Source organism: Cervus canadensis, chromosome 7 (assembly GCF_019320065.1).
Source record: "Cervus canadensis isolate Bull #8, Minnesota chromosome 7, ASM1932006v1, whole genome shotgun sequence".
NCBI classification, from domain to species: domain Eukaryota; kingdom Metazoa; phylum Chordata; class Mammalia; order Artiodactyla; family Cervidae; genus Cervus; species Cervus canadensis.
This window is the reverse complement of record NC_057392.1, coordinates 63,291,133-63,318,217: the sequence shown is the minus strand read 5'-3', so window position 1 is coordinate 63,318,217 and position 27,085 is coordinate 63,291,133. Positions and strand designations below refer to the sequence as shown.

At 34.2% G+C, this 27,085-nt stretch overlaps 2 protein-coding genes across 3 annotated transcripts in view; one reads left to right on the top strand and one right to left on the bottom strand.

Annotated features, from left to right (window-relative positions):
* The window catches only part of MFN1 (mitofusin 1), a 33,007-nt gene extending 17,581 nt beyond the window's left edge, over positions 1–15,426 (top strand). For both annotated transcript variants that reach the window (XM_043473673.1, XM_043473674.1), the window contains exons 10-18: positions 4,425–4,546; positions 6,189–6,315; positions 6,485–6,589; positions 6,887–6,989; positions 7,138–7,367; positions 9,144–9,296; positions 10,193–10,389; positions 12,364–12,498; positions 14,413–15,426. In XM_043473673.1, coding sequence (XP_043329608.1) covers positions 4,425–4,546; positions 6,189–6,315; positions 6,485–6,589; positions 6,887–6,989; positions 7,138–7,367; positions 9,144–9,296; positions 10,193–10,389; positions 12,364–12,498; positions 14,413–14,491 — 1,251 coding nt within the window. In that variant the 3' untranslated portion in view covers positions 14,492–15,426. The remainder of the gene's footprint in view (positions 1–4,424; positions 4,547–6,188; positions 6,316–6,484; positions 6,590–6,886; positions 6,990–7,137; positions 7,368–9,143; positions 9,297–10,192; positions 10,390–12,363; positions 12,499–14,412) is intronic.
* Positions 15,427–16,936: 1,510 nt separating this feature from the next.
* GNB4 (G protein subunit beta 4) overlaps positions 16,937–27,085 on the bottom strand; it is a 67,728-nt gene continuing 57,579 nt past the window's right edge. Inside the window, exons 9-10 of the mRNA XM_043473675.1 lie at positions 24,587–24,803; positions 16,937–21,449 (exon numbers count right to left, since the gene is read on the bottom strand). Of these exons, the coding sequence (XP_043329610.1) occupies positions 21,343–21,449; positions 24,587–24,803 (324 nt within the window). The 3' untranslated portion in view covers positions 16,937–21,342. The remainder of the gene's footprint in view (positions 21,450–24,586; positions 24,804–27,085) is intronic.

Sequence of the window (27,085 nt, the reverse complement as noted above, 5' to 3'; positions counted from 1 at the left end):
TTAGGACATAAATATTGAATGTGCTTGGAAGAATTTTTAAAATTAATTATTTGCTCACTATCCCCTACTTTTATTTATTTTTTTATCTCCTACTTTTAATATGGTGAGAAAAAGAAAGACCATTAGGTAGACAAAGACAAAATGTTTTAAGACAGCCTACTCTCTGCTCTCTTGGTAAGGTGTTTCTGATTCTTCAGAGGTCCCTGGAATATCAATAGGTGTTCTGTCAAGTTAAACTGTGGGATACATGATATCCCAGTTACTTAAAGATCATTGTTGTTGTTTATATTCTTTCCCTTTTCTTGCACAAGAGATTCAATCCTTTACCCACTCTTATCAGGAACAATCATTTCATCCATGGGAAAAATATTGGGGAGAGTATCTTTTGTTGTTTCCCTCATCTTTTCTTACGTATTGAGCTTTTCTTTCTTTGTGTGTATGTGTTTAGCATTGATTTCTCCTACCAAATCTTGTACTGTTCAGTTATACACTCATACCTCTTTCATATTGGTTCCTGGTACAGCTTTTGCTTTCCCAGAATATTTCCTTGAAGAGGTGGGAATGAGAAGAATAAAAGATGTGCTATAGAGCACTGGTTCCCAAACCTGGCTGGTGATGAGAAACACATGAGGTACTTTAGAGACCTGCAGGCTCCTGACCTGTCCCAGAGACTTAATCCAGTAGGGCCAGGATGGACCTAGGAATCTCCTAAATGTTTAAAGCTCCCCAAGTGATTTCAATAATCAGAAAGAGTTGGGAACTACTCTTTCTAAGGTTTTTAGAAGAAACTTGGTATTTCACTTTTTTATTTTAAAAGTTCTTTTGAGAATCTAAAAATTTGTTTGGAAAAAACTATTTATGAGCAAGAGCTTTTCCATGAAGTTGGAGAGAACGTTAGGCTTTAGAGTCTGAAATTTTTGTTTAAAGCTGTGATAGATATAAAATGAGAATTAGCTAAAAATGATTTGAATTTACCTAAGGAAATAGTCATATGGACAAACAATTTTGTCTTGATGGCCAAACCTTTTTTTGGTAATTAAATCGACAGCTCTTTTCAACTTTTTGCCAAAGTTCAAATTTGCTCCCTTTAAAATTAATTTTGATAATTTATGATTTCTTATAAATTGATACATTGCTGAGAATTTATAATTTAGTATAAAATTATTTATTAAACAATTTTTGTATTCCTTTTCTTTATCTGTCTATATACCTATATATAGATACATCATTAGATAAAGTATATAAGAAATATCTATATTTTAATCTTAATTGAGATTTGTCAATGATTTGATTGCTTTGCTTTATCCTCTAAAGATTAAATGGATAATTTTTCAGTTTATAAATAGCATTTTTTGGTTGTTAGTCATTCAGTTCAACTAATGTTTACAGAAAGTTTCTTTTTGCTTTCATTATAAAAGTGGAATGAATTTGTCTGTGAGTGTAGCTTTGGATGTCTTCCATGGCTTTCAGTACCCAGATTTCATTGTTGATTAATTTTTAATTATAGTTTTTGGCATTTCCTATTTAATACAGGAATTATTAAAATTCAGATATTTTGATCCTTCCCATATGACTTTTCTTGATTTTTTTTTGTGTGTGTGTGTGTGTTGTGATGACATGTGGCCTTAAATGCCCATTTTCTGTTTACAGAATTGACTTCTGTTTGTGTGTGTGTAGTCTTATGATTTTTGTGAAAAGAAAAACTGTACCAAGTTCATCATTTTATCAAACAATCTGATCTTTACCATAGACCTCTTGAGATTCATTTGATTTAGAAGAAGCTGAAAGGTATATTGTATCTTGGTGTTCTTTCTTGCACTTCTTCTGTCAGTTTAAAATATTTCCAAGTAACACATTTGGAGTGGTAAATAGCACGTTATTGGGTATTTGGGATCTTTTATCAAGGGGACTTGACAGATTTGTTTTATGTTTTAATTACACATAAATATTAATATGTACAAATTTGTAACTACGTATGACTAGTTGTCAGCTGTTTTCTTTAGATGTTAGTAGAAAGTCAGAAAATCTTAATTGAAATGTGATTATTGTTTTGCTTCTAAATCTTTAATAAGTTTTCAAGCAGCCTCTGGCATATTCTGATAAGATAAAATTTAAAATATCTGGTGTGGCATTTTAAACTTCACCTTATGAAAGCAGAGTTCCTAATGAAATAAGTCTGGATACTACTGCAGGCTATTTATGACCTCCATGGAGATTCATAAGTATATTAGTGTATATAGGACTCTGAGAAATGGTTCAGTAAAGAAGCTTTATTTAAATTAGCATTCCCTATACTTCGGTTGGAATAGAGTATTCCTTTTGTAGTTGACTTTTGATATTTTTCTGATCAGTGGGAACATCAGTGAGGCATACTTTTTAATTAGAAAAAAATTGCCTGTTTTCTTCTTTCTACATATTCACTACTGTATATTTTTGAATCAAGGAGTGACTTGTAATAACTTGGAGATTTTTCCTTTTTGTCTAGTCTAGCTCTAATACTGTGCTGTTATCTACAAATTTGGGGTCTTCATTGCTGATATCTAGATCTGCTTCATCGAGGAACATAGAATTTCTTTTAACTTTTATTCTTTTAACTTTTAAGTTTTATTCTTATTCTTTTATTATAGTTTTGTAAAGGTTAATTTGGCAATTAATGAGACAGTTATTTAAAGTAAAATCAAAGCTTTGTTTTGGTCATTAAAAATTAAGCAGTTGACTCTTTAAATGTTTGATATTATATAGTTTTTTGTGGTTTTGCTCTGGCATGTACAAAACAGTAATACTCTTAACTTCCTAACACTAATCTTTTCAAGATTAATGATAATTGAGAAACTTATAAATGAGCTTGATGATGAGCAAAAATGAGACTATGCTTTGAAAAAAAGTAGTGGGCTCTGAGTTAAGGAAACTGTTAGCTAAATGAATTATCCTCATGTACCCTGGAGCTAAAGAAATGAATCTGTTTTGTTTTCTGTACACTCCAGTATTCTGGCTTGGAGAATTCCATGGACTGTATAGTTCATGGGGTCGCAAAGAGTTGGACATGACTGAGTGACTTTCACTTTCTGTAAAGTGAAGTGAACAAAATAATCATTTAGAGATGTGAAGGCTTAACATAGATTATAAATAGGACATGAATTGAATATATATACTAATGATTTCAAGGTAACAAGTAACAGTGCTAGGGTATTGACTACCTTTAAAACTTGAAAGCTATTTATTTTGATAAAGAATAGTATTACTTTAGGAAGTAATTATCACAGTTTGTATCAGTTTTATATTAAGCTCAAGAAAATAAATTCATGGAAATATTAGAGAGTTGGAAGGTATATCCTTTTAAAAATTTATTGTAAAAAATAAACATGGTGTCCTACAGAACATCTGTTGTGGGTATTGATGTTGTGACCCAGATGAGTGTTTCTTGATTGTTGGAAGACCAGCTACCATTTCTCTACAGATGCTTGCAGTTGTTTTCAGATGTTAATGTCAGTATAGAATTAGACTTTCTATGAAGTAAAAGTGAAAGGCCAATTTTAGGTTAATAGTTTTGCAAAGATTTAAGTGATGAATCACAGTTAATGTTTTAAATAACAAGCAGTATGCACACATACTGAAAGGAAACAATTTCACGAAAGAAACATCCATGATCATATGTGATGCATTTTGATGTATTATTCTCTGTGTAAAAAATACTGGTCATGAAACACTGATTTGTACAACTGTTAGTAAGTTAAGACCTGCAATTAACTTGAAAGTAAAACGTGAGATAATGTATCATTCTGACCTGTATGCACACGCTATATTGTCCCATAACATAATGGGATTATCTTAGAAAAATAGAAATTTTTCTATAAACAATTTAAAATACTACATTGTGTAGTGTTAAAAGAGTATTTTTCCGTTTGTTCAGGCTTCAGTCTGTAGAAGTTCTTTTATGAATTTTAGGTGACATCATTCAACTGACTTTTTTCAATGTAGAATTCTGGTTCCATGGCTTAAGAACTTTATGAGGTGATCAATTATGAATTTGAGAAAGATCAAAAAAAAAAGAAAGATCAAGATAGATGAACTAGAAATAGATTAAAGGTGATCCAAGTAAAATTAGTACTCTAATAGGAAATCTTTTTTAACATTGAAAATAGTACCCTTTTTAATTTGTTTTTGAAGATAGTATAGTCAAAGATCCATTGCACATTACTGTGTAAAATTACACAAAGCTATGAACTTGCTGTTAAAACAAGCTTTTTTACTTTTGAATCCTTGACTTTTTTTAACCTTTATAACTTTAAGTTGTGTTTATGTTTCATTTATTTTCTTTCCTTGTGTCTGTTTTGGTTAATATGAACAGCAAGTTTTTGTGTTTAAATTCCTGAAAATGTTTGGATGGAATTACAGTAATGTGTTATGGCTTGGGCCCCTCGCAGGAGTGTATCTCGCAGTCAGCAGTGAAAACAAAGTTTGAACAGCACACTATCAGAGCTAAACAGATACTAGAAACTGTGAAAAACATAATGGATTCAATAAACGTGGCAGCAGCAGAGAAAAGGTATGAATTCGTTTTACTGCAAAATAACAATTATTTTTGTGTCAATATAAAAAGACTGATCTAAAATTTTTATTCTATTGAATACCTTTCACACTAACATCAGCCTGATAGGTTTAGCTGATGCCTACTTGCATGTTTTTTAATGAATATTTGAAACTGTTAAGCATTTTTTTTTTTTACAACCTTGAACACATTATTTACATTCTCAGTATACAGTCTCAGTATTCGGGTGTATGAGTTGTGATTTTTAAATGTTGAGTGACTTGAAAATATCTTTAAAGCAGTGAAAGAACCATTTCTTCAAGCAGAATTTTTTGAAGTTAAAAACAGGTGACTTTTTTTTTACATTCAACTTATCACTCATCTTTTATTTATTCGTATGTTGAAACCTTGAAATCACTCTTTTATGCTAGTTGTGGTTTTATATCAGCTGGTAAACAAGCAAGGTGGTACTACCTGCCAGCCAGAAGGTGAATTTGGTAAGCATTACTCCATATGTCATACTGTAGTACAGTATTTTAGTCCATTTATTGCCTTGTAACAATGAAAACAAATACAAAAACCAGCACTATTCAAAGAAAAGGGTAGTTCTCACAAACTTAGTACACTTGAAACAAAGATCAAGATGTTATTAGATGTTACAAGCATAATGATGTTAAGCCTCAACTGAACCTTTAAGTGAACTTAAGCCAATCAGTGGAAAGATATAAAGCATCTAAGATTAAATCCAAGGCGATGTAAAATTGGTAATTTTAAATGTATTTGATCTTGCTGAGAAGAAAACTCCACTCATGTCTAGGTCTGTTGCCTAATTTTGGCATTTTTGCAGGATGCATTGTGTATAAAATTAGAGAATTTGCAGCATATTAAACACAAGGGTCAGAACCCAGAGTCTCATCGCTAGCCTTGTCACAGTGTTTCTGTATGTTGGGCTCAGTTGCTACATTATGGTAGCCAAAGTAAGTATTGGTCCACTGGATTGACCTTAATTTTTATAAAAATATAAACATTGAAATAAACCTGGCACAAAAAAAAAGATGTGAATTGAGGATGGTTTGTAACTCTTTTAGCTAAAGATGATATTAAAAAAAAAAATCTCAGGCTTTTGTTTTCCTATATCATCCAAGGGTTAACAAATTTAGCAGATAGTAAATATTCTAGGCTTTGTGGGCCATACTGTCTATTTTGCAGCTCCAGTTCTGCAGTTTTAGAGCAAAAGCAGCCAATTACACCCAATAGGTACATGAATGCATGTGACTGTATTCCAAGGAAACTAACAAAAACTAGCAGCTGACTGGATTGGGCTTTCAGGGTGCTTTATTAAGTAGACTCAATAATGAGTTAGTTCTATTTTGAATATTTGTATCTGTGAAATGGGTGGAGATTTAGAATCCTTATTAATCCTTTGTGGGATTCAGGTGCCACAGGAGCAGAGAGATAGCAGTTTCTATCTAGTCATCTGTAAAACATTTTATGAGTGAAATGTTATTTGAACCCCTCTTAGATGTTGAAATACAAGGTTTTGTTTTTTTTTTTTCTTATATCACACTAACAGATGGTTCAATATATAAGTGAGTGTCTCCTTAATTTCTTTAGGACTTAAATGTATCCTGAATATTAATTACTCTTCATACTATAATAGGGTTTATTCAATAGAAGAGAGGGAAGACCAAATTGATAGACTGGACTTTATCCGAAACCAGATGAACCTTTTAACACTGGATGTTAAAAAAAAAATCAGGGAGGTTACAGAGGAGGTTGCAAATAAGGTGGGTAACGTTAGCTTTGTGATAATATCTGGGAATGAAAATACTTTTGATAGTGCTAAAAATATTATCCATCTGTTACTTTAAAAGAATATTAAGTTTTTTCAATTTGATTTTTTTGAGTAGTCAGTCATCTTGTTTAAATTTTCTGATTTTTTTTTTTTATTTCCAGGTTTCATGTGCTATGACAGATGAAATTTGTCGACTCTCTGTTTTGGTTGATGAATTTTGTTCTGAGTTTCATCCTACTCCAAGTGTATTGAAAGTATATAAAAATGTAAGTTAAATTGTAGTTAAATGTTATTCAGATACAGTTTACTTGTTTTACCAAGTCTTAGTCCACGCTTCAGTGACTTGGCCATTTTAGTGTCTTCATGGCAATCAGTACAGGATTAAACTGTTAGCTCTCCTGTGCATTCTTATAATAAATGTAAATTATAAAATACACAAGAAAATGATCCACTTCAAAAGAATAAAATCGTATTAGTGTTTACTACTTTTTTAGCATTGTTATAAAGTCTGTATATGTTCTAGAGAAGAAAATAATGTGGGCACTTATTACCATTGTTAACAGGAGTTAAATAAGCACATAGAAGATGGAATGGGAAGAAATTTGGCTGATCGGTGCACCAATGAAGTCAACGCTTCAATGCTTCAATCCCAGCAAGAAATTATTGGTAATATTTATGTCTGCAAGTTCATATGTAGTTTTTTCTTTTTTTTTCAGTGATAAAAGATTTATTATAATATCTTTTAGATATCTTATAAAATGTAAAACATTATTTACTATTGTTAACCAAAGTATCATAATTTGGTTCTTTCTAGAAAATTTGAAGCCATTACTTCCAGCTGGTATTCAGAATAAACTGCATACGCTGGTTCCTTGCAAGAAATTTGATCTTAGCTATGACCTAAATTGCCACAAGTTATGTTCAGATTTTCAAGAGGATATTGTATTTCGTTTTTCTCTGGGCTGGTCTTCTCTTGTCCATCGTTTCTTGGGCCCTACAAATGCTCAGCGGGTGCTTCTAGGATTATCAGAGCCTATCTTTCAGGTATCTATCTATATATATATTTTTTTTTCTTTTGGTAGGCTTTTTAAAAAATTTTCTATTTGAGTAGGCTTTTTATTAGGTGGTTATTGTTATACTGTACAGGTATGTATCTGATTCTACCCGTTGAGAGTCTCTTTTTATTTCATTTGTGTGATTTTCTCTGTAGAACTAGCTGTGTCAGCTTTGCTTATTTGTAGGTAATATTTATGATATAGATCCATTTCAGAATTAGGTATACTACTATGTTTAAGGGAAAGCCAATCCCCAAATTTTCATTCAATACTGTTGTAGGTTACTCTGCATTCACTTTTGACACTCTGTTTTGTAAATTTTCTAATCTTAATCATTTAAAAAAACTTTTTTGAATTTATCAACTCAGTAATTTTTCAAGAAACTTACAGGGTTTTAAAACCATTGCCACAGTCCACTTTTAGAACACTTCTGTCACCCCCAAGGATATGCTTGTGCCCCATTTGCAGTCAGGCTTCATTTCCACCGCCAGCCCTACTGCTAGTCAGGTTTCTCTGGCTATTATTTTTGCTCTCCCTGGACATTTCCTATCAGTGGAATCATACAAAATGTGACTGGCTACTTTCACTTAGTGTAATGTTTTCAAGATTTGTCATCATACTATATGAATGTTGTAGCATGTATCAGTATTCAGCATTTCTTTTGTATTGCCGAATAGTATTCCGCCATGGCTGTCACACATTTTATTTATCCATTCATCAATTGATGGACATTTGAGTTGCTTGTACTTTTTGGCTATTATGAATAATGGTGTTATAAATACCCATATACTGTTTTAATGTGGGCATGTGTTTTCATTTCTCTTGAGTATTTAGGAATGAAATTGCTGGGCCATATGGTAACTCCATGTTTAACTTTCTGAGGAACTGCCAAACTGTTTTCCAAAGCAGATGCACCATTTTACATTCCCACCAGCAACGTATTAACATTCTGTTTCTCCACGTTCTAATCAAGGCTTTTTTTTGGCAGATACAAAGCTGTATCTCATTGTATTGATAGTTTCGATTTGTGTTTCCCTAATGACTGATGATTTTGAACATCGTTTCATATGCTTATTCTTGTATTTCATTTTGTAACATGTCTATTCAAATTTTTTGCTCATTTTTAAATTAGGTTATTTGGCTTCTTACTGACTTTTAAGAGTCCTTTACATATATTCCAGATATAAGTCTTTATCAGATACATGATTTCAAAATATTTATGTTTTTCTAGTCTGTAACTTGCCTTTTAATTTTCTTATGGTATGTTTTAAAGTGTAAAGGTTTTAATTTTGATTTTATTATACTTTCATTATTTATTTATTTATTTATTATTTTTGGCTACATGGCTTGTGGGATCTTAGTTCCCTGACCAGAGGTTGAACCCAAGCCCTTGGCAGTGAAAGTGTGAAGTCCTAACTACTGGACCACAAGGAAATTCTCAAGGTTTTAATTTTGAAACCCAATATTTTTTTAAAAGATTGTGTTTTTGGTGTGAAAAAAATTTTATATGCAGTTTTAATTTCTCTTGAGACTTGAGGGCCTATTGTTATAGATAGACTCATTGTATATTATAAAAATCTGTCCTTTATGGTTTCAGACCATTTTTATTTTCTTCGTGTACTTATGGTAAACTCCTTAATTGGAGTCATTATTTTTGTAGTTTTACTGCTATAATTTTAAAAGAGAATATAATAGAGTTTTGTAAATGACTATTCCATGTATAGCTGTTTAATTGACTTAATTCTTTACCCCTCAACCTTATCAGCTCCCCAGATCTTTAGCTTCCACTCCCACTGCTCCTTCCAACCCAGCAACGCCAGATAATGCATCACAGGAAGAACTCATGGTTACCCTAATAACAACATTAGCCTCTCTCACATCTAGAACGTCTATGGGCATCATTGTTGTTGGAGGAGTGGTAAGAAACAGTACCTTTTTTTTTTAGAAACAGTATTTTTTGGTGTAATTAAAATTGAAATTTTTGCAAAGCTACCTGCTAGATCAGGAAAAGAAAGGTATATTTACTTCTGTTTCCAGGTTCAAAGTGATTGTTACACACATACACACACACACATATATATATAGCTTTTTTCAGATTCTTTTATAGGTTATTATAAAATACTGAGTATAGTTCTCTGTGCTATAAGTAGGTACTTGTTGGCTACTTTTTTTTTTTGGCCTCACTGCATGGTATGTGGGATCATAGTTCTGTGTGTATGTGTATGCACCTAGTCATGTCTGCCTCTGCAACCACATGAAGAACGACAAGGTTCCTCTATCTGTGGAATTTTCCAGGCAAAAATACTGGGATGGTTGCCATTTTCTACACCTGGGGTTCTTTCTGACCCAGGGATCAAATATGTGTCTCCTGCATTGGCAGGCAGATTCTTTTACCACTGCACCACCTGGGGAGTCCCCATAATTCCTTGACCAGGGATCAAACCCATACCGCCCTGCAGTGGAAGTACAGAACCTTAACCACTTGACTGCCAGGGAAATCTATTTTATATATAGTTTGTTTTTTTAAACTTTTGACCTAAAAAAATTAGCATTCCTTTTTGAGATACATTAAATCAACTTAGCAAATACTTGGCAGGTTATAAAAGTTCTTGCCTGCTATTTCTGTGCTATTCCTTTTTCAGCTTGATTTTCAGTAATTTCATATTTCCTTATAGAGTAGGAAGATACATTTTTACAAAATGGATCTAACTCAAGGATCTGTACGGAACCAATGAAGTTTCTAAAGTGCCTTTTAGTACAGTCTCCCTAGTAGTGTCTTTCTTTCTCAAAGTAAGCTGTGAATTTATCTTACAGATTTGGAAAACTGTAGGTTGGAAACTCATATCTGTTTCATTAAGTATGTATGGAGCTTTGTATCTTTATGAAAGACTCACTTGGACCACCCGTGCCAAGGAGAGAGCCTTTAAACAGCAATTTGTGAATTATGCAACTGAAAAACTGCAAATGATCGTTAGCTTCACAAGCGCGAACTGCAGCCATCAAGTACAACAGTAAGTTGAAAGATTCATCTGTATTTTTGTTTTAAAGCTTTACTGAAGTATGACATGCATGCAGAAATGCACGAATAAGAGTACAACTCAAAGAATTAGCACAACATGGACGTATTTTATAATTGCCACCAAAATGGAAAAAATAGAATAATCAAACAGTGGGCTCAAAATAAATGCATGGTAGTGAATGTAATTTGTTTTTACTATTACAGCCCAGATTTATAGGCATGATTTTTTTAAAAATTCAAGAGAATTTTATTATAATAATAAATACCTGGGTCCACTGAGTATCTTTTATGTATACACTCAAGTACCATACACTCAAATATTTATTGTTAATTTAGTAAAAATACATAGGACCCCAGTCAAATCGATGCATAATATTCTGCATTAGGGTGCTACTGACAGCTGAATTAGAAAGTTTTCTGAGCTAAAGATAATTGCAATTTAGTAGAAAAAGCAACATGTACATAATTATAAAAAAAAAAGATGAAAAATGATAGGTAATGAGAGCTTCATAATGTGAGACTCTAGAATCTTAAAGCATAAGGGACAGTGGATCAGTAAGGTTTCCTGGAGGAGAGGTAGCCTGGCGAAATTTGAATGTGCAGAATAGAAAGAGGGAGACAGAGAAAAGAGCCCAAACTAAAAGCAAGAAGTTGGAGAAAAAAGGAATGTGTTCAGAAACATGAGACAATTTCAGTGTGGCAGATGTGTACATAAGAGGGGTCCATTGGAGTGTAAGCCTAACAATAGGACAGGTTTGGATAATCAGGAATCTTGGGAGTGGCACCATTAACATTAAGCTCTAGATCAGATAACTTGGCAGTGGTATAGTGTGTTAAGTGGTTTAGACTCAGGAAACAAAAACTGCCAGAAGATTAAACTGTTTCAAACACAAGATCAGAGCCTGTACTAACCTATTTAGAGCTGTAAGGAATGGAAACAACGAGGTCACAGAATTGAGACCACTGATTTAGTCCATTCATTTCCCAAATATTTATTGAGCTCCTATTTTATTTAATGGTGTTAATTTTGATTTATTTATATTAATGAGGATGACGTAGACCTCCAAAAGAAATCAGTCATGGTTCACATTTCATAAAAACAGAATGAAGCTTTCCATTCATCATCATCAAACATTTATTAATCACCTACCATGTGACAATAACTATAGCTAGAAGTTATGGTAAATTAAAAGTTAAAGATAACTTCTGTTCTTTCTTACATGACTTTACACTTTAACAGAGGCAACTTCAAATAATTATTCCAGTTAAAATAATACTAGCCAAATATTAATGTAGTGAAATGTTAAAATAGATGCTTCATTTGTCTAATCTTGGTATTTGGTCAGATGAGGAGAGATGGGAGAGGGAAAAGACCATGGGAAAGATGAAGATGGGCAAGAGAATAGTTGCAGAGAAAAACAAGTCAGTCAAAGTCCAGTGGTACACACCTACTAGGCATGCTCCCAATAGCAAACACACAATATTTGCCAAAGTTCACATATTAACTAGCACACAAATACACCCTTTAACTCTAGAAATGTAGTTAAATGTTGCTATAAAGTATTTTTGACTAAGTCACAGAAGTTCATGAAATTTCCTTTCCTGTTTCCAGTAATTTATTCTTATAGGTAGGGGATGAGAGTAAGGCTTATTATGCTTCTGAAGAAATGTACCCAACCTTTGCCTTTTTATAGCTTATTCACATTCACAACAAAATGGCAGAGTAGTTATTACCTGTTGAGCATTTGTCTTGAGGCCAGATGAAATCAAGCCCACAGTCATATTAAGCTTACAAGTACCATACACTCTACCCTCCCTCACACCATTCTTAGCAATGTTCTTTGATACCTTATGTCTTAGGGATTTTTTAATCTTGTGATCCTTTTTTAATGTAAGCTTTAGATTAAAGCTTATTCATTTTAAAAAGACATTCGTGACTGCTGATAAAATTGTTTTTTATTTTAAGGGAGATGGCAACCACCTTTGCTCGCCTGTGCCAACAAGTTGATATTACACAAAAACATCTAGAAGAAGAAATTGCTAGATTATCCAAAGAAATAGATCAATTGGAGAAAATACAAAACAATTCAAAGCTCTTAAGGTATTTGAACTTTTTCTTCTCAATAATATGAACATTTACTGGTCTCATTACCAAAATACAATTATGTAAAATTGCTAGCAAATTTATGTTAAAATTTTTGGCTTTCTGCATTGGCTTAATTATAATTTTCCATATTTAGTTCCATATGTTTTATAATTTCAGTGAAAACTAATTTCAACAGCAAAAAAATATGAATTTAAAGGGATTTTTTAGATCCAGACTTAGAGCCCTGTGTTAAGCTATATTTGTCCTTTTTTAGAGCAGTTCTGTTATTAAAATTATGAGTTTTCAGTCCTATATATCTAAAATTCATAATTTTTCTTCTCAGTGGGGACTCTTAGGTATACTTAAATTTGAAGCAGCAGAAGTAAACAAGATATCCTAATATAAAGTGGAATTATGGTTTAATATGATTGGCCATGGATTCTTTGGACCCTAAATAAATTCTGCTTTGGGGAGTCAAGACCAGAAGTATTAGCACAAGGTCTATACTTGTTGACAGTTCTTAATTTGCTACGTATTAGCTCACTCAACTACAAGTCTGGAAGACTCACTAAGCATCATTTCATTTCTGCTACTACTTACCAGGGCACATGCTCCATACAGCTGCCTGTATGAAAACAGTTTGCAATGTTTGCAAATTGGAGAGACTGTCCTTGTGACCTGAATTTTGGAACACAAGGATCTGTCCATGGTATCTCAGTCTGATCAGCAGTTACATTCTCATCGCGTTTCTGTTTCAGAGTCTCTGAAAACGTGACTGCTTGTGACTTAGACTCCAGTATCCTTACAGACAGGCAGACACACACACACACAGTCTGTCCATGCATGGTTATTTCAGTCTGATCACTAGTCACATTCTCATTGAGTTTCTGTTCCAGAGTTTCTGAAAACGTGACTGCCTGTGACTTAGACCCCAGCATCCTTTCTCACACACACACACCACCCCACACCCAAGCGAATTTCATGTGTTCCATTGCTCCTATTTTAAGTTAGATCATCCCAAATACAGCCTTTCAAATTTGGTGAAACAGTATCTAATAAAAAAAAATTTTAACTGAGGTAGGTTTTTATTTTTTTCATCTTGCTATAGTTAAAAAAAATAAATAACTGATAGATTATTGGTATTTATATATCTCAGGAGCATTTCCTGAAGAAATACACAGTGGAGTTCACATGCACATTTAAATTATATGGCCTTGACAATATCCACTTAGCACCATACATCACAAGACCAAGAAGGAAAGAGAGAGACTCATTTAAGTGTGTGTGTGCACTGTGGCACATGATGAGCATGGAGACACAGACCTGCTTTCCCTCTTTTTACGGGCATTCGGTTTCTTTATATACAATTTTTTAATATTAAAAAAATATATATTTTTGGCAACTATGGTCCTTTGACATCTGCCAGCTACTGTATGTATACATAAAATCATTTATTCTATGTTTTATACTTAAAGGGAATTCAGGAACAATTGTCTTAATGTGACTTAGGATATAATTTCCTTGTAAGGTGGTGTGACTCCACTGTCTCTTAAGCTTTTCATTTTTTTTTTTTTTTTTCAATTTTTCAATTTGTTTTTTAATTGAAGGATAATTGGTTTACAGAATTTTGTTGGTTTCTGTCAAACCTCAACATGAATCAGCCATAGGTATACATATGCGTAGGCTTTTCATTCTTGTTAAAGATTTTATCTCAGTATATCTTTCCTGGCCAGTGGAGTCTATGTTTATTACAAAGTTAGAGTAGCATATATAGTAAATGCTTTTAAGAGTGGATCTGAATTCAGATAAATGTAGCAACAGCTGACTAGTGATTTTTTTTTTTTGCAAGATTTGGATGGGATGCATTTTTTTCTCATTGACCTTTATGATAATTAGATTGGTGTTTATTCATTGTTTTTTTTAAATTAGAAATAAAGCTGTTCAACTTGAAAACCAGCTGGAGAATTTTACTAAGCGGTTTCTACATTCAAGCAGTGAAGAATCTTAACAACTGAGATTGCTTTGGTGATCATCGAAGGAGAAAATGGAGTTTGGAAGATTTGGATGGTTATTTTTATGAAGTGATTTTAAGTATGAATTATACTAACTATACCTAAATAGCAAATCCTTGAGTAGATCTTGGTATTGATCTATCTTAGGGTGTTTGCACTTCTGAAGAGTGTTATGGTGTCTCTTTAATTTTGGGTAAAGAAAAATTCTTTGATATGTGAAAATGATGAATTAGTTTAAAGCAAAAGAAACAACTCTGTGACCCCTGAGGGGTGGGGCCTTGCTCTTAATTAGGGCTCTCTTTGTTTTTGATTCTGAAAAACTCTGCTTCCTGGCATCCAGGAGTTAGAGAATGCTCCTTTCATCTTCTTTCTCAAAACTAATTTTTGATGCTGACTTTAATGGGAATAATTAGATTTTTGTTTTATAAACTGTATTGCTGTAACCACAAAGGAGTGTGGAATGTTCTTGAGTGTATTATTTATGCAGGTTACAATCACTTTTGCCATCCTGACAGGTATGTAAACCACTAATAATTAATGCTGTTTTTACTCCCTTTTATTCCTATTGAAACTGATGTAAAGCAGTGTATAGGTTTTGTTATTAGAAAGAAAGTCCTTTATGAAAGTATTTGGGTCTAAATAATCTGCTCATGTTTCTCAAGAAACACATTCAGCCTCAGCTGTGATTCCAGTAAGGAGAGCTTTCTGTTTTTGAGAGTTAAGTTTGAAGTGATAAAAATAGCCAAAGAGATGGGAGATCTGAATTTTGGGTGGCTACAGTAAAAATTGCTGTTCTTTGGAAGGTATTTGCCAAGGATACTGCTGGGTTGTCCCCCACAGTGACTTTTATGTTTATTTAATTGTATGAATTTGACAGGGCACGGTTAAAATTTTTATTTTTTACCTTAATGAAAATGTTTATGAGTTAAAACATTGTGTTTGTTTCTGTGTTAAAAAAAACTAATAGAAACTTATATGGAAACATTAAAAACTGGTCTAAGGCTTTGCTATGCAAAAATAGTTTTGAGGACCACTGAATCAACATCAGCAGGTGCATGTTAGGAATGCACAATCCCAGAAGACACAGCGCATTTGGCTGGTAAGAGTTGATGCTGCTCTTCCACAGGAGGGATAACGTTTCAGGCTTTTTTTCTTCTTTTAATACTCAGTACTTTTTCTGTACGTTTAAGTCTCTTGGATGCTATTCAGTTTTTTCACAACAGGTGCAACACCTCTTCTGGTTATTTTAAGGAGAAAATAACATTATTTAGGCCATAGAAGCCTTTAATGTTTTTTTATGCAAATCAGATACTAGAATGCAATATTCAAATCCAGATATTCATTTATAGCTAATATTGTGGCTTTATAACCAAAAAATTACACAAATCACCAAGAAGTGGGACTAAATAACAACTGCAAAGAAAAAACTGATGTTTAAGACTGTGTACTGCTAATTAAGGTTACAAGTTGAAGGCCTTAATCTTTATACACAAGTACTTGAACTTCTGAAATAGTAGTGGTTTGTTATTACCCCATGAGTGCTAAGTACAGTGGTTCTCACAGTTCAGTCCCTCAATCAACAGTATCACAAGTAAAGTTGTAAAAATTACATTCTTAGGGCTCATCCCAGACCTACTGAGTCAAATACTAGGTTTGGGGACCAGCAGTTTCTGGTTTAACAAGCCCTCAAGGTGATCCTGATGCATGCAAAAAATTTGGGAACTGTGGAGTAGTGGTTCTGCTATAGAAAGTTTATACTAAATTTTCCATCAGTAGCTTGAATCCAGTTCTGCCTGATCAAGTTTGAAAATACATGAATGTTGGAAGTGGGACACTAAAATAATAAAGCCCACCTTTATGCTTGGGGTAAGTGCACCTATGACCAAGCCCATGAATGATAAAGAATTGTGATTTATGGCTGATGTTCAAAGTTACTGCACATTTACTTGTCTACTATGTGTTTGCAGGATTATTTATAAACTTTGTATAACCTTCAGCTTTTTACAAACCTAGACTTTTTATAATATGCAAGGTGGAAATAAAACTTGTTTGCCTGAAAGTTGATAAATAGAACATTTATACTGGCATTTAGTGAGTTTTAATCTTTTATTTTTGATGATTTTTATGGCAAGCATATAAGCTATCTTGGGGAAACTGGCTCATTTTTACCCTAAGGAAGCTTTAAGGGAAGAATGACTTATACTTTGCTTTTTCATGAAAATGTGTGGCCTTTTAACAGTAGGCCAGCATTCACAGTACTATAGGATAGGTCATTGGACCTCCAATCTCTTCCTTGCTTCTGGCAGCCCATTCATTTTTCATGACGAGAATGCTTAGATAAAGGAATCAGAGCTGAGCATGAATTGCTGGGCTTGGAGTTTAGTTCTGAGACTTAAAAAAGTAATCCTACTAAAAACTGATTTAAAACATGCTGCATGAAATCTGGTTAAAAGCACTTTATTGATTACAATATCAGTTCACAGCAACATTATTTCACAGAGCTACTATACAAATAAAGGAATGAATTACTGCAAGAATGATTCAAGAATACTGTTAAGTCGTGATACAAGTCCATAGTTTGGTTTAAAGCTTTTTTCTAAGAGCTTTAATCTAATACATTCACCTTTCCCACAGACTACTGACATTCAGGTTCAGTTGGCCACAAGTGTTGTAGAAACCACGCTAGGTGAAGAAAAACATTTTAATCAACTTAAAAAAACCCATTTAGATATGAATGCCTTTGGATAAGAATATGCAAATACAAGTGTTCAGATGCTTCTTTGAGAAGAGAAAACAATAGGATAGAGCACCATTGTGTAAGAGACAGAAAAGGCTTGAAATATCTACCAAGTATATCACTGAAGTTCTATTAATTAAAAAATACTGTATGATGTAAGATTTTGTCGGGCACACTTAACATCAATTGAAACATTTAACCAGTTTTTCCATATGCTGCATTAGTCAACTATTTTATAGGCTCAATAACTGGTTTTAAGAAAAAAGACTTAGGAAATTTTATCAACATGCAAACAAATTTGCTAAACACAAGTTGTACCATCATTCTGATTAATAAATTACTTTTTAAAACAATGCTAGCTTAGACATTCAACTACAGACCATTTTATTGAGTACCTATTATAATCAATACTTTTAAATATAGCACTGAATTTAAGGCAACTTACAATGAACAATGGGAGAAGAAGCAGTAAATATGAAGGGTGCATCACACTGTATTTAATCTAATTTAAAATACCAATATTATCCACTGTGCTACCATTTCTCACAAGATAGTCTGACTGGTGGGTGTTTTCAAAATTCTAACAAGGTAAGAAATAGTTTAAAATTTTGCTTTCCACAATGGCAAAAGGGAAATTAGAAACTGAACATAATTTCAAAATGTTTTTAAGCCTAACTCACACCCTAAAGATTTTAGAAAGAACCTGTTTATTACTAAAATCATAGGCCCATTTGGGAGATTGTTTAATCAGTTTCCATTACATTTAAACACATCAAGAGGTAAGCCGCAAGTATTCGACTGTTATAAACTGTGAGACACTCACCAATAAGCATAAATTTCCCTGAACATCTTCATTTTTAAAACAGAATCTAAATTTACTTCTAAATCTAAAACGTCAAAAGTGTTGAAGGTTAGTTATATAATATTAACACAGTATTTTTTTTAGCAACTTCAAAAATTTCATTTTGTCACCTGAAGAAGCCAAGGTTTATTTCTCTTTCAATAGGTTAACTTTAAAATTACTTAACATATTCCAGAAGCACCTACCTCTGTTATGTCTGAGAGACTAGTTTACTATCATCATGCAGTATTAATCAGTTCAGATGAGTCTAAATTAAAACAAGGAGACTGCCTACCGGGTAAGCCCTCTTGCAGAATTAAGAAGTATCTCCTGAGATATTAAGCCTAAATCTTTGCTTCTCTGAAGATGGCACTCAATATGCTGTTGTAACCATGGATTCACAACTTTAAAAATTTGAGCTAGGGAAGAAACCTGGATAGTTAGTCTAAATCTCTAGTAGCACGGCTGCCAAAAATGAGGCCGGTCCATCGAAGTGGAGGCAGTGACCTTGCTGGCAACATGAAGTGCTTTTTTGAGAAGGTTTATGGGTTGATGTGCTGAACACAAGGCCATCACCCCAATTTTAGAAAAGAATATTTGCCTTTAAAATACTGTCATATCTCAACTATTCTTTATGTAGTGATTCAAGAATCTACAAATAAATCCAACTGAGGCACATTATGTTTAAATGTTTCTTAGGTAAAAAGAAAATAAATCAGGCACCAGAACTGCAATATTGATGCAAATTCCTTAAAACTACATTTGGCTTTTTTTTAATTTGGGAAAACTAAGATTCAAGCTATACGGTGCTTCTACAAAATATACTGAATTCAGGAAGTTTTAAATAGACAATCAGATGAACTCAGACTGCAAGTACACAGATTGAGCAAGTGGGACCCATATCAATAGGTAACAAAAGTTTTAACCTGTGAGTTAATTAATATGGTATCACCATTTGGTCATATGTATAATCAGCCATGATAGTGTTGCCTAGTACATGTTTAATTATGATAACTGCCTTTTAACCACCTACAAAAAGTTTAATAATATTAAATCATTTTTATTAACATGTTTAAGACAACATAATTCTTACAGTCTGTGTGCCTCTAAATTATCTTGTTACTAGAATCATTTTCAAACTGGTGGAGATACTCTTCATATATATAAGGCAATTTTGCACATGGCTACAAGTGCTTGCTTCAACAGGATTTTGGAATAAACTGCTGAACTACATGGTAATCCTCACTCCTATTTTTGCAAATGACTGTCCCTTTAAAATTGTCTTGCCTTACCTCAAAGAGCTGTTCTTTATATCACTTCTTAAATAGTCCACAAACATTAACATCAAAAGTCCACAGAAATCCTGTTATATGTATATAAATATACATTCATGCCTGCCGTCTACAGCAGTCTGGTTTTTTTTTTTTTTTTTGGTCCTATATCTTGATCTTCCTTTTTCCATTCTATTCTCTTTTTAGTATCTTAAAACATTTACTTCCTTATGGCTGATGTACTTATTAGCACATCCACAATATAAATGTGGAATATAAATTCCACATATATAAATGGAAATTTACAAGTAAAATTTGGGAGTATTTAGGATTACAGGTGATCAAAAGTTAACAGATCTAGCTCAATAGTAACTGACACAGTTTACTAAGTCACAAAACACAATGCACCTCTATATTAGAAAAACTCCATGACTTCACTATCAAGCAAGACTTAACAATCTTCTATTGTCAATCATTTAGATTATTTGTAAGAGAAAATCCAAGAGGAAAAGTATCTTTGTTTAAATTTAAGGGGGCTCATTCTAGTAATAAACACATTATATCACTGACAAGCAGAGAAATTGCTTAGTATTTTCCTCTGACTCCTTTAAGAACTGCTCTTGGAATTTTCTTTTGGCTTTAAAGTGGGGATCACTTTGATCTAGGTATCCTTTGAAGTAAAACCACTTAGAAACCAGTATTTTGTCCTAGTGGGAGGAAATGGTACAGAAGATCAAAAAGCTTGAATGTTTACTTTTTAAATTTTTGAAGACACAGAGCTAACATCAGTTCAGTTTTTATATGAACATAAATTCATAAAGCAACCTTACATTGTGTGTTACAATGTAACAAATAGATTTGTTAGATTTTATACTTCTTTCAAAATCATAATGCCATCACACACTATGTGTCCTTCCTAGATACATACTGATGGAAACACTGGGAAATTTTCTTAAGATGCAAAGACAGTCCAAAAGTTCATCAGAGTGCACCCTACAAACTCAGCTCTAGAAGATGAAATCAGTAGGAAAGCCTAACTATTTAGAATGCTAAGTATCATTTGATCATATCCAACTTTAAAAAATAAGAACAATTCATGTGATTACTGCTATCTACCTGTTAATATAATACGAGTTTCTTAAGTATGTCTCAAATTTCAGAGTGAGATTACCTGGCCTTTAGATTATGTCCCCTTTAAAGGACTCAACATAAGCACTTACTTAAATTAATAACATGGCAGAGTATGAGGCAGAAACTATTGATACTCACATGGACTCCCCTCAGCGATACCTACGTCTGACAGCATTTTTTTTTTTAACTTTTTGTTTTGTATTGGGGTATAGCCAATTATGTTGTGATAGTTTCAGGCGAACAGCAAAGTGGACTCAGCCACACATATATGTATCCATTCTCCCCCAAACTTCCATCCAGGCTGCCACATAACACTGAGCTATAGAGTAGGTCCCTGTTGTCAACATTCTTAAACAGTAAGCAACCAGGATCTCTTTCAGATCAAAAAGAAAGCCGGAGTTTAAGGAGATCTTTAAACATCAGTACACACACGTATGGTTTCACTTCCATGTATTACTGTGCCTGTTCCTCCACTACAGAACACAAAAATGCAATACTTCTATGTAAAATTAAAAATGTAATTCTGAAAAAATGCAAACATACATTCTAACATGATAGGTTGCTGTAATGTGTACATTTCTGTCTACACAAAGAAAATAAAGAATTAGACAATACAAGCAAGAATTCATCAAGGTTGAGTGAGCTCAACTCCTCAGATCGATACACTGGTCCTGATCTCAGCAAGCACCTTTACCTTGGTTTCACCTTTTTTATTTTGTAGTTTACTGAAAGCTGCTTTTTTGTATATAATAATCTCAATAGAAAAATCTTCACCTGCAAATATAAGGTAAATTCTTTTTCACAGCTATAGGCTGTAGTACTGATTTCTCCAGGTATCAGTGGAGAATGGTAAATTTGCATGTATTGTTAATTCCAGATTCTAAGAAAACTGTCCCAAGACCCTGTTGCCACAGCCATGCCATCATCAGTTACACCTAAACAGCTGACACGGTTGTCATGACCAGCAAGAACACCTGAAAGACAAAAGTTCAGTAAAAAGTTAGCAATGGGCAAGTTTTAGGATTAAACAAGGGTATGCAGAAAGATCTCAGAAGGGTACTTATGGGCAGGAATATAAAATAAAATTTCTTTATATTACATGAATTTCTGACATACGCATCGTGTTTTTCATTTTTGAAAAATGTATAACTCCTTTCTTATATTCAAAATCGTCTCTTCAAAAATATGTAGTCTTTTATGTCACTAATAAGTTTATGATACTTCTGAATTTTGCTAATAAGCTGTTACAACAAAAACAAAATTTTAAATGAAATTCAATGAACTTTTACCACCACCACAACAAAAACATAAGAATACACCACCAAAAATACCAACATAATTTACTCTATTCCTTTAACCACTAACACTGGAATGTTTTGGTCATAACTCTGTGAAACCATCAAACTCATATCTAGTTTTAGTTTCTTTTGAATTATTAAGCTTATCTGATCTTTGGACCACCAGACAGGATAAAATTAAATATCCCAAACTGGGAGGAAAATGAGAGAGATGTAGAGATTTAAAAGAAAAATGGGACTATATCAAGTTCTCAGTAAGAATCTCTTTAATATAGTGTTTGAGTTTGCAATATCTCTCACATGTAATTAAGCATATCATTTGCACCCAATCTCGGGCACAGAAGGTATTCTTGTGTAACTCTTTAATATTCTCTGCAGTACCTTCTGTATAGCAATGTTTGGAAAAAGGCAAATTTACCATTATGGCTTGAAATTACAAAAAATGACCATTGTGACTAAATACTCCAAATCATACTGGAGAGAAGAATGAATTAGCAATTCATGTCACAATTCAATTTTAAGGTGAAAGTAGCCAGTTGAGTCAACCTGAAACCCAATAGCTATCAGCAAAGCAAAACTAAATCTCAAGCAGATGTTAAAAAATATGAAAAACACATTTCTATTTTGTTATGGATACTGATTCAATCCAGGCAAAACACCTAATACCTCAAAAAAGGAATCAGCTAAACCATGAACTCTGCTGCCGTCTCTTAAGAGAGGTTGTAGAAAATTGTCCCTGGTGATGCTGACACTGCCTCTACTTCAGAAACCTCAAAACTGTACAGGAATTTAATAAAAGGGTACGAACACAAGGACAGCAAGGATATGAGAGCAATGGCAACAAAAGTTTGTGAGCTATATGCTGATTATTAATGGACCCCAAAATGCTGAGTTCAAAGCAAATGGTCTGATAAGCCAACAACAACAAAAGTGATTGCAAGAAGCTCCAAAGGGGTCAGAAACTAATGGAACCAGGTATCTCCGGAACCACACACGGGCCAAGATGGGGTAAACTAAGACTGCATTACAAAACATCTGGGCATCGATTAGACTCTCCAGGTCTCTACCTTTACTCCGCAGATGATTTATCATCCTGCCCAGAACACAAGACTAGAGACGTGCTAGAGAGAGAACAAGAGGGTCTCAACTGGAAGAAAACAGGCACAGTTGAGATCAGTGCAACTACTGAAAGCTGGGGAATAAGCAAAGTTTACTTCCTAATTGTTTTGCACTCCAGCTTTCTTCCTGAAATCAGCCCCCAAACTGTCAGTCAACTTAGAGATTCCAGGTAGAAAAGTGGAAAAATCCACCTCAGAGAACACAGCAGGCCCAAGAGAGAAAAGGATATAAGACATCAGAAATTCCCCAATGAAAGCCTGGCCAGATCACTGTTCAGTGAGGCCTACTGTCAGCACACCTAAGAATGCAGAAGGCTTTCAGACAGTTTTAATGCCTTACTCTTAAGGATAAATAAGAGGTTAAAAATCATGAATTTCAAGGAAATACATTAATACAGGAGACTGAAAAAAATAAGGGGGAGAAAAGGCAACTTGGAAACCAAAAGATTATGCTTAAAGAAAACTTCAAGAAAGGCTTTTGTTAATGACCCTACAAAAACAAAAGACTTTTATTCATGGAAAAAAGAATGCCCTTAAAAAAAAAATCTCAAAAAGATGGTAGCAAAAATGGAAAACCAAGGCTTGACAGAGAGTTCATGGAAAGAAAAGGCAAGGATTTCTCCCAGAACATACAGGAAAAAAAAGACAGATGGAAAATAGGAGAGAAACTAAGTCAAAGGAAAGTCCAAGAAGTCCAACATCAGAATAATGGGAGTCCTACAAAGAGAATGATGATGGACAAAAAATGTGCAACTGATGAAATGAGCCCCCTAAAACTTCCCAGTGCTAGAGGGTATATGTTTTAAGATCTAAAAGGTCCACCGAATACTCAGAATGATAGACTGAAATGAATCTACCCCCAGACATAGCAAAACTTGCAGAAAGTTTGAAGAGTAATGAGAAGCACATCAAAAGTAAGAATGTGAGCCAAAAATTAAGAGGCCCAATAATTTGACCCTAGAGAATATTAAGAAGCTGCATCACAAAAGAAGTCATATATATATGTCACTGCTCAGCAGTAAGTACTGTTTTAAAAATTCATAAATGTGTAATCAACACTGACTGATGTTCTAAACAGAATTCACTACATGGGAAAAATTGGAAGATGGAAGCTGTGGTAGGAGGAAGGATGTTAAAGCCAAACCTCAAGAGATAATGCCTGAAAGTTAAGAGAAAAAAAAAAAACCAATACAGGTATGTTATTTAAAGATACGGAAATAAATACTTAAAAGTAGCTACCTTTCGGAGCAGAAAATATGGGCTGAGGTCAGAAGACTGCTGTGTTCCAGTAATAACCTATGTAGACCTAGCTGATTCTTTGCATATAAGTTTGATTCTAAAAACATTTAAGTCACTCTGTAATTTGTTATTAATGAGAGTCCCCAGTACAACTTATAATCCTGTCAGATTATAAGCAAACTGTAATCTGCAAGATCACAGTAAACTATATTCACTATTCATCTTTATGTCAAAACTTACCAAACATGAAAATATAGAATCAGATATTACTCTTTAGAAAATAGAAACATAAATGTGGTTTATGAACTATAACTGAACTCAAAGGTTAACAACAGCCAGGAATGAAAACTGCCAGGTTGCCATTCCCCAGGGTGTCCAGGAGACCTCAAAAACAACTGACAGGAGACTTCATGTTTCCCAGCAAAATCAAAAACTAACGTGTACCAATTTACTGACCTGCACGATCTCCTTTGAGTGTGTCCCATACATTACAATTGAAGTCATCATAGCCAGCTAACAGGAGACGCCCACTTTTTGAGAAAGCTACGGAAGTGATCCCACAGATGATATTGTCATGAGAATACAATAATAACTCTTGGTCTGCACGAAGGTCAAAGAGCCGGCAAGTGGCATCATCAGAGCCAGTGGCAAAGGCATATCCATTTGGGAAAAACTATAAAGAAAAGCAACAAACACTTATTCCATGAAAGTTAAAGAAAATTATGTAAGGCAGTGTAATGATGGACGCTGGGGTAAAACAGTTCAGTTCAGTAGCTCAGTTGTGTCTGATTCTTTATGACCCCCAGGGACTGCAGCATGCCAGGCTTCCCTGTCCATCACCAACTTCCAGAGCTTGCTCAAACTCCTGTCCATCGAGTCAGTGATGTCATCCAACCATCTTATCCTCTATTTTCCCCTTCTCCTCCTGCCTTCAATCTTTCCTAGCATCACGGTCTTTTCCAATGAGTCAGTTCTTCACATCAGGTGGCCAAAATATTGGAATTTCAGCTTCAGTATCAGTCCTTCCAATGAATATTCAGGACTGATTTCCTTTAGGACAGACTGGATAGATCTCCTTGTAGTCCAAAGGACTCTCAGGAGTGGGTAAGACAGACCTAGATTCAATTTCAACTTGGCTTTGGATCAGGTGAGTGATTTTAGGCACTGAAGATCCCTGAACACTTGGGCCTTGTGCATGCTGCATGCTAAGTCGTTTCAGTCACGTCTGACTCTTTGAACCCTATGGACTGTTGTCCGCCAGGCTTCTCTGTCCATGGGATTCTCCAGACAAGAATACTGGAGTGGGCTGCCATGGCCTCCTCCGGGGGATCTTTCTGACCCAGGGATCAAACCTGCATCTCTTATGTCTCCTGCCTTGGCAGGCAGGTTCTCTACCACTAGTGCATCCTGGGAAGCCTTAGTTTCAGCTTTAGCAGGTTGGTTAGGGCAAAGTGGAATAAACATGCAAAGGACCCATAACACATTGTTCAGCACAAGACACATATTCAATAAATCCTGGCTCCGGTCCTCTGCTCTTGTTGAGTCACTAAGTCATGTCTGACTTTTTTGCAACCCCTTGGACTGTAGCCCGCCAGGCTCCTCTATCCATGGAATTTCCCAGGAAAATCCTTCCTTCTCCAGATCTTCCTAACCCAGGGATCAAACCCACATCTCCTGCTTTGGCAGGTGGAAACTTTACCCTTGAGTCACCAGGGAAGCCCCTAATCCTCCATATGTTTTACTAAAACATTTAAATCAAATATTACCATTTACAGTATTTATATATGTATGTGGACTCAAAGACATGTTCCAAAAACTTCATTATGAGGAATAAATAGAAACATTTTATAAAAGAGAACATAAATCATCCAGTTAGGCTAGGTTATAAAGTGAAGCTAGCAGTAGACTAAATGATCTCATGTGTGTGCATGCAAACACACACACACAGAAAAAAAAACTGCATTATTAGTTTGTGAATCTCATTTCTCAGATATTGTGGCACTACTCAACACTTTTTACAAAGAAGAAATCAATTTTCTTCAGATATCTACTGGTCATCTGTATTGCTTTTTTAGGACCTGTTGATCTGCAGGAATAAAATGAAGAATAAATTTGTTTACTCTGTGGCAAATATAGCTTATCATTTTCCTTCTAATATTGTTTACTTTTTAAAAAATATAAAGCAATTTTTTGGAGGTATCACAGGACCTGATTTCAAACTATACTACAAAGCTACGATAATCAAAACAGTATGTTACTGACACTAAAAGAGATACACAGATCAATGGAACAGAATAGCCCAGAAATATACCCATAGAAACACAGTCAACAACAAAGGAGGCAAGAATATACAATGAGGAAAAGACATAAATGGTGTTGGGAAAACTGGCCAGCTCCATGCAAAGGCATCAAACTGGATGACTTTCTCATACCATATATAAAAATAAACTCAAATGGATTAAATACTTAGATGTATAAATTTGAAACCATAAATCTCCTAGAAGATAACATAGAAAGTATGTTTTTAGTTCTTTTTTTCCGCACTGTGTGGCTTGTGGGATTTTAGTTCCCAGACCAGGGATCAAACTCAGGCCCTTGCCAGTGAAAGCACGGAGTCCTAACCACTGTACTGCCAGGGAATTCCCAGGCAGTATGCTCTTTGACACAGGTCTTAGCAATATTTTTTTTGGATCTGTCCCCTCAGGCAAGGAAAGCAAAAGCAAAAATAAACAGATGCAACTAAATCAAACTAGAAAAAGCCTTTGCACATGAAGGAAACTATTGAGAAAAGGAAAAGGCAGACTTCTAGGTGAGAGAGGATACTTGCAAACAGTATATCCAGAACAAGGTTAATACTCAAAACATGCGGACAATCTGCAAAACTCAGTATCAAAAAGCCAAATAACCTGCTTAAAATACAGGCAGGGGAACTAAACAGCCATTTTTCCCAAGAAG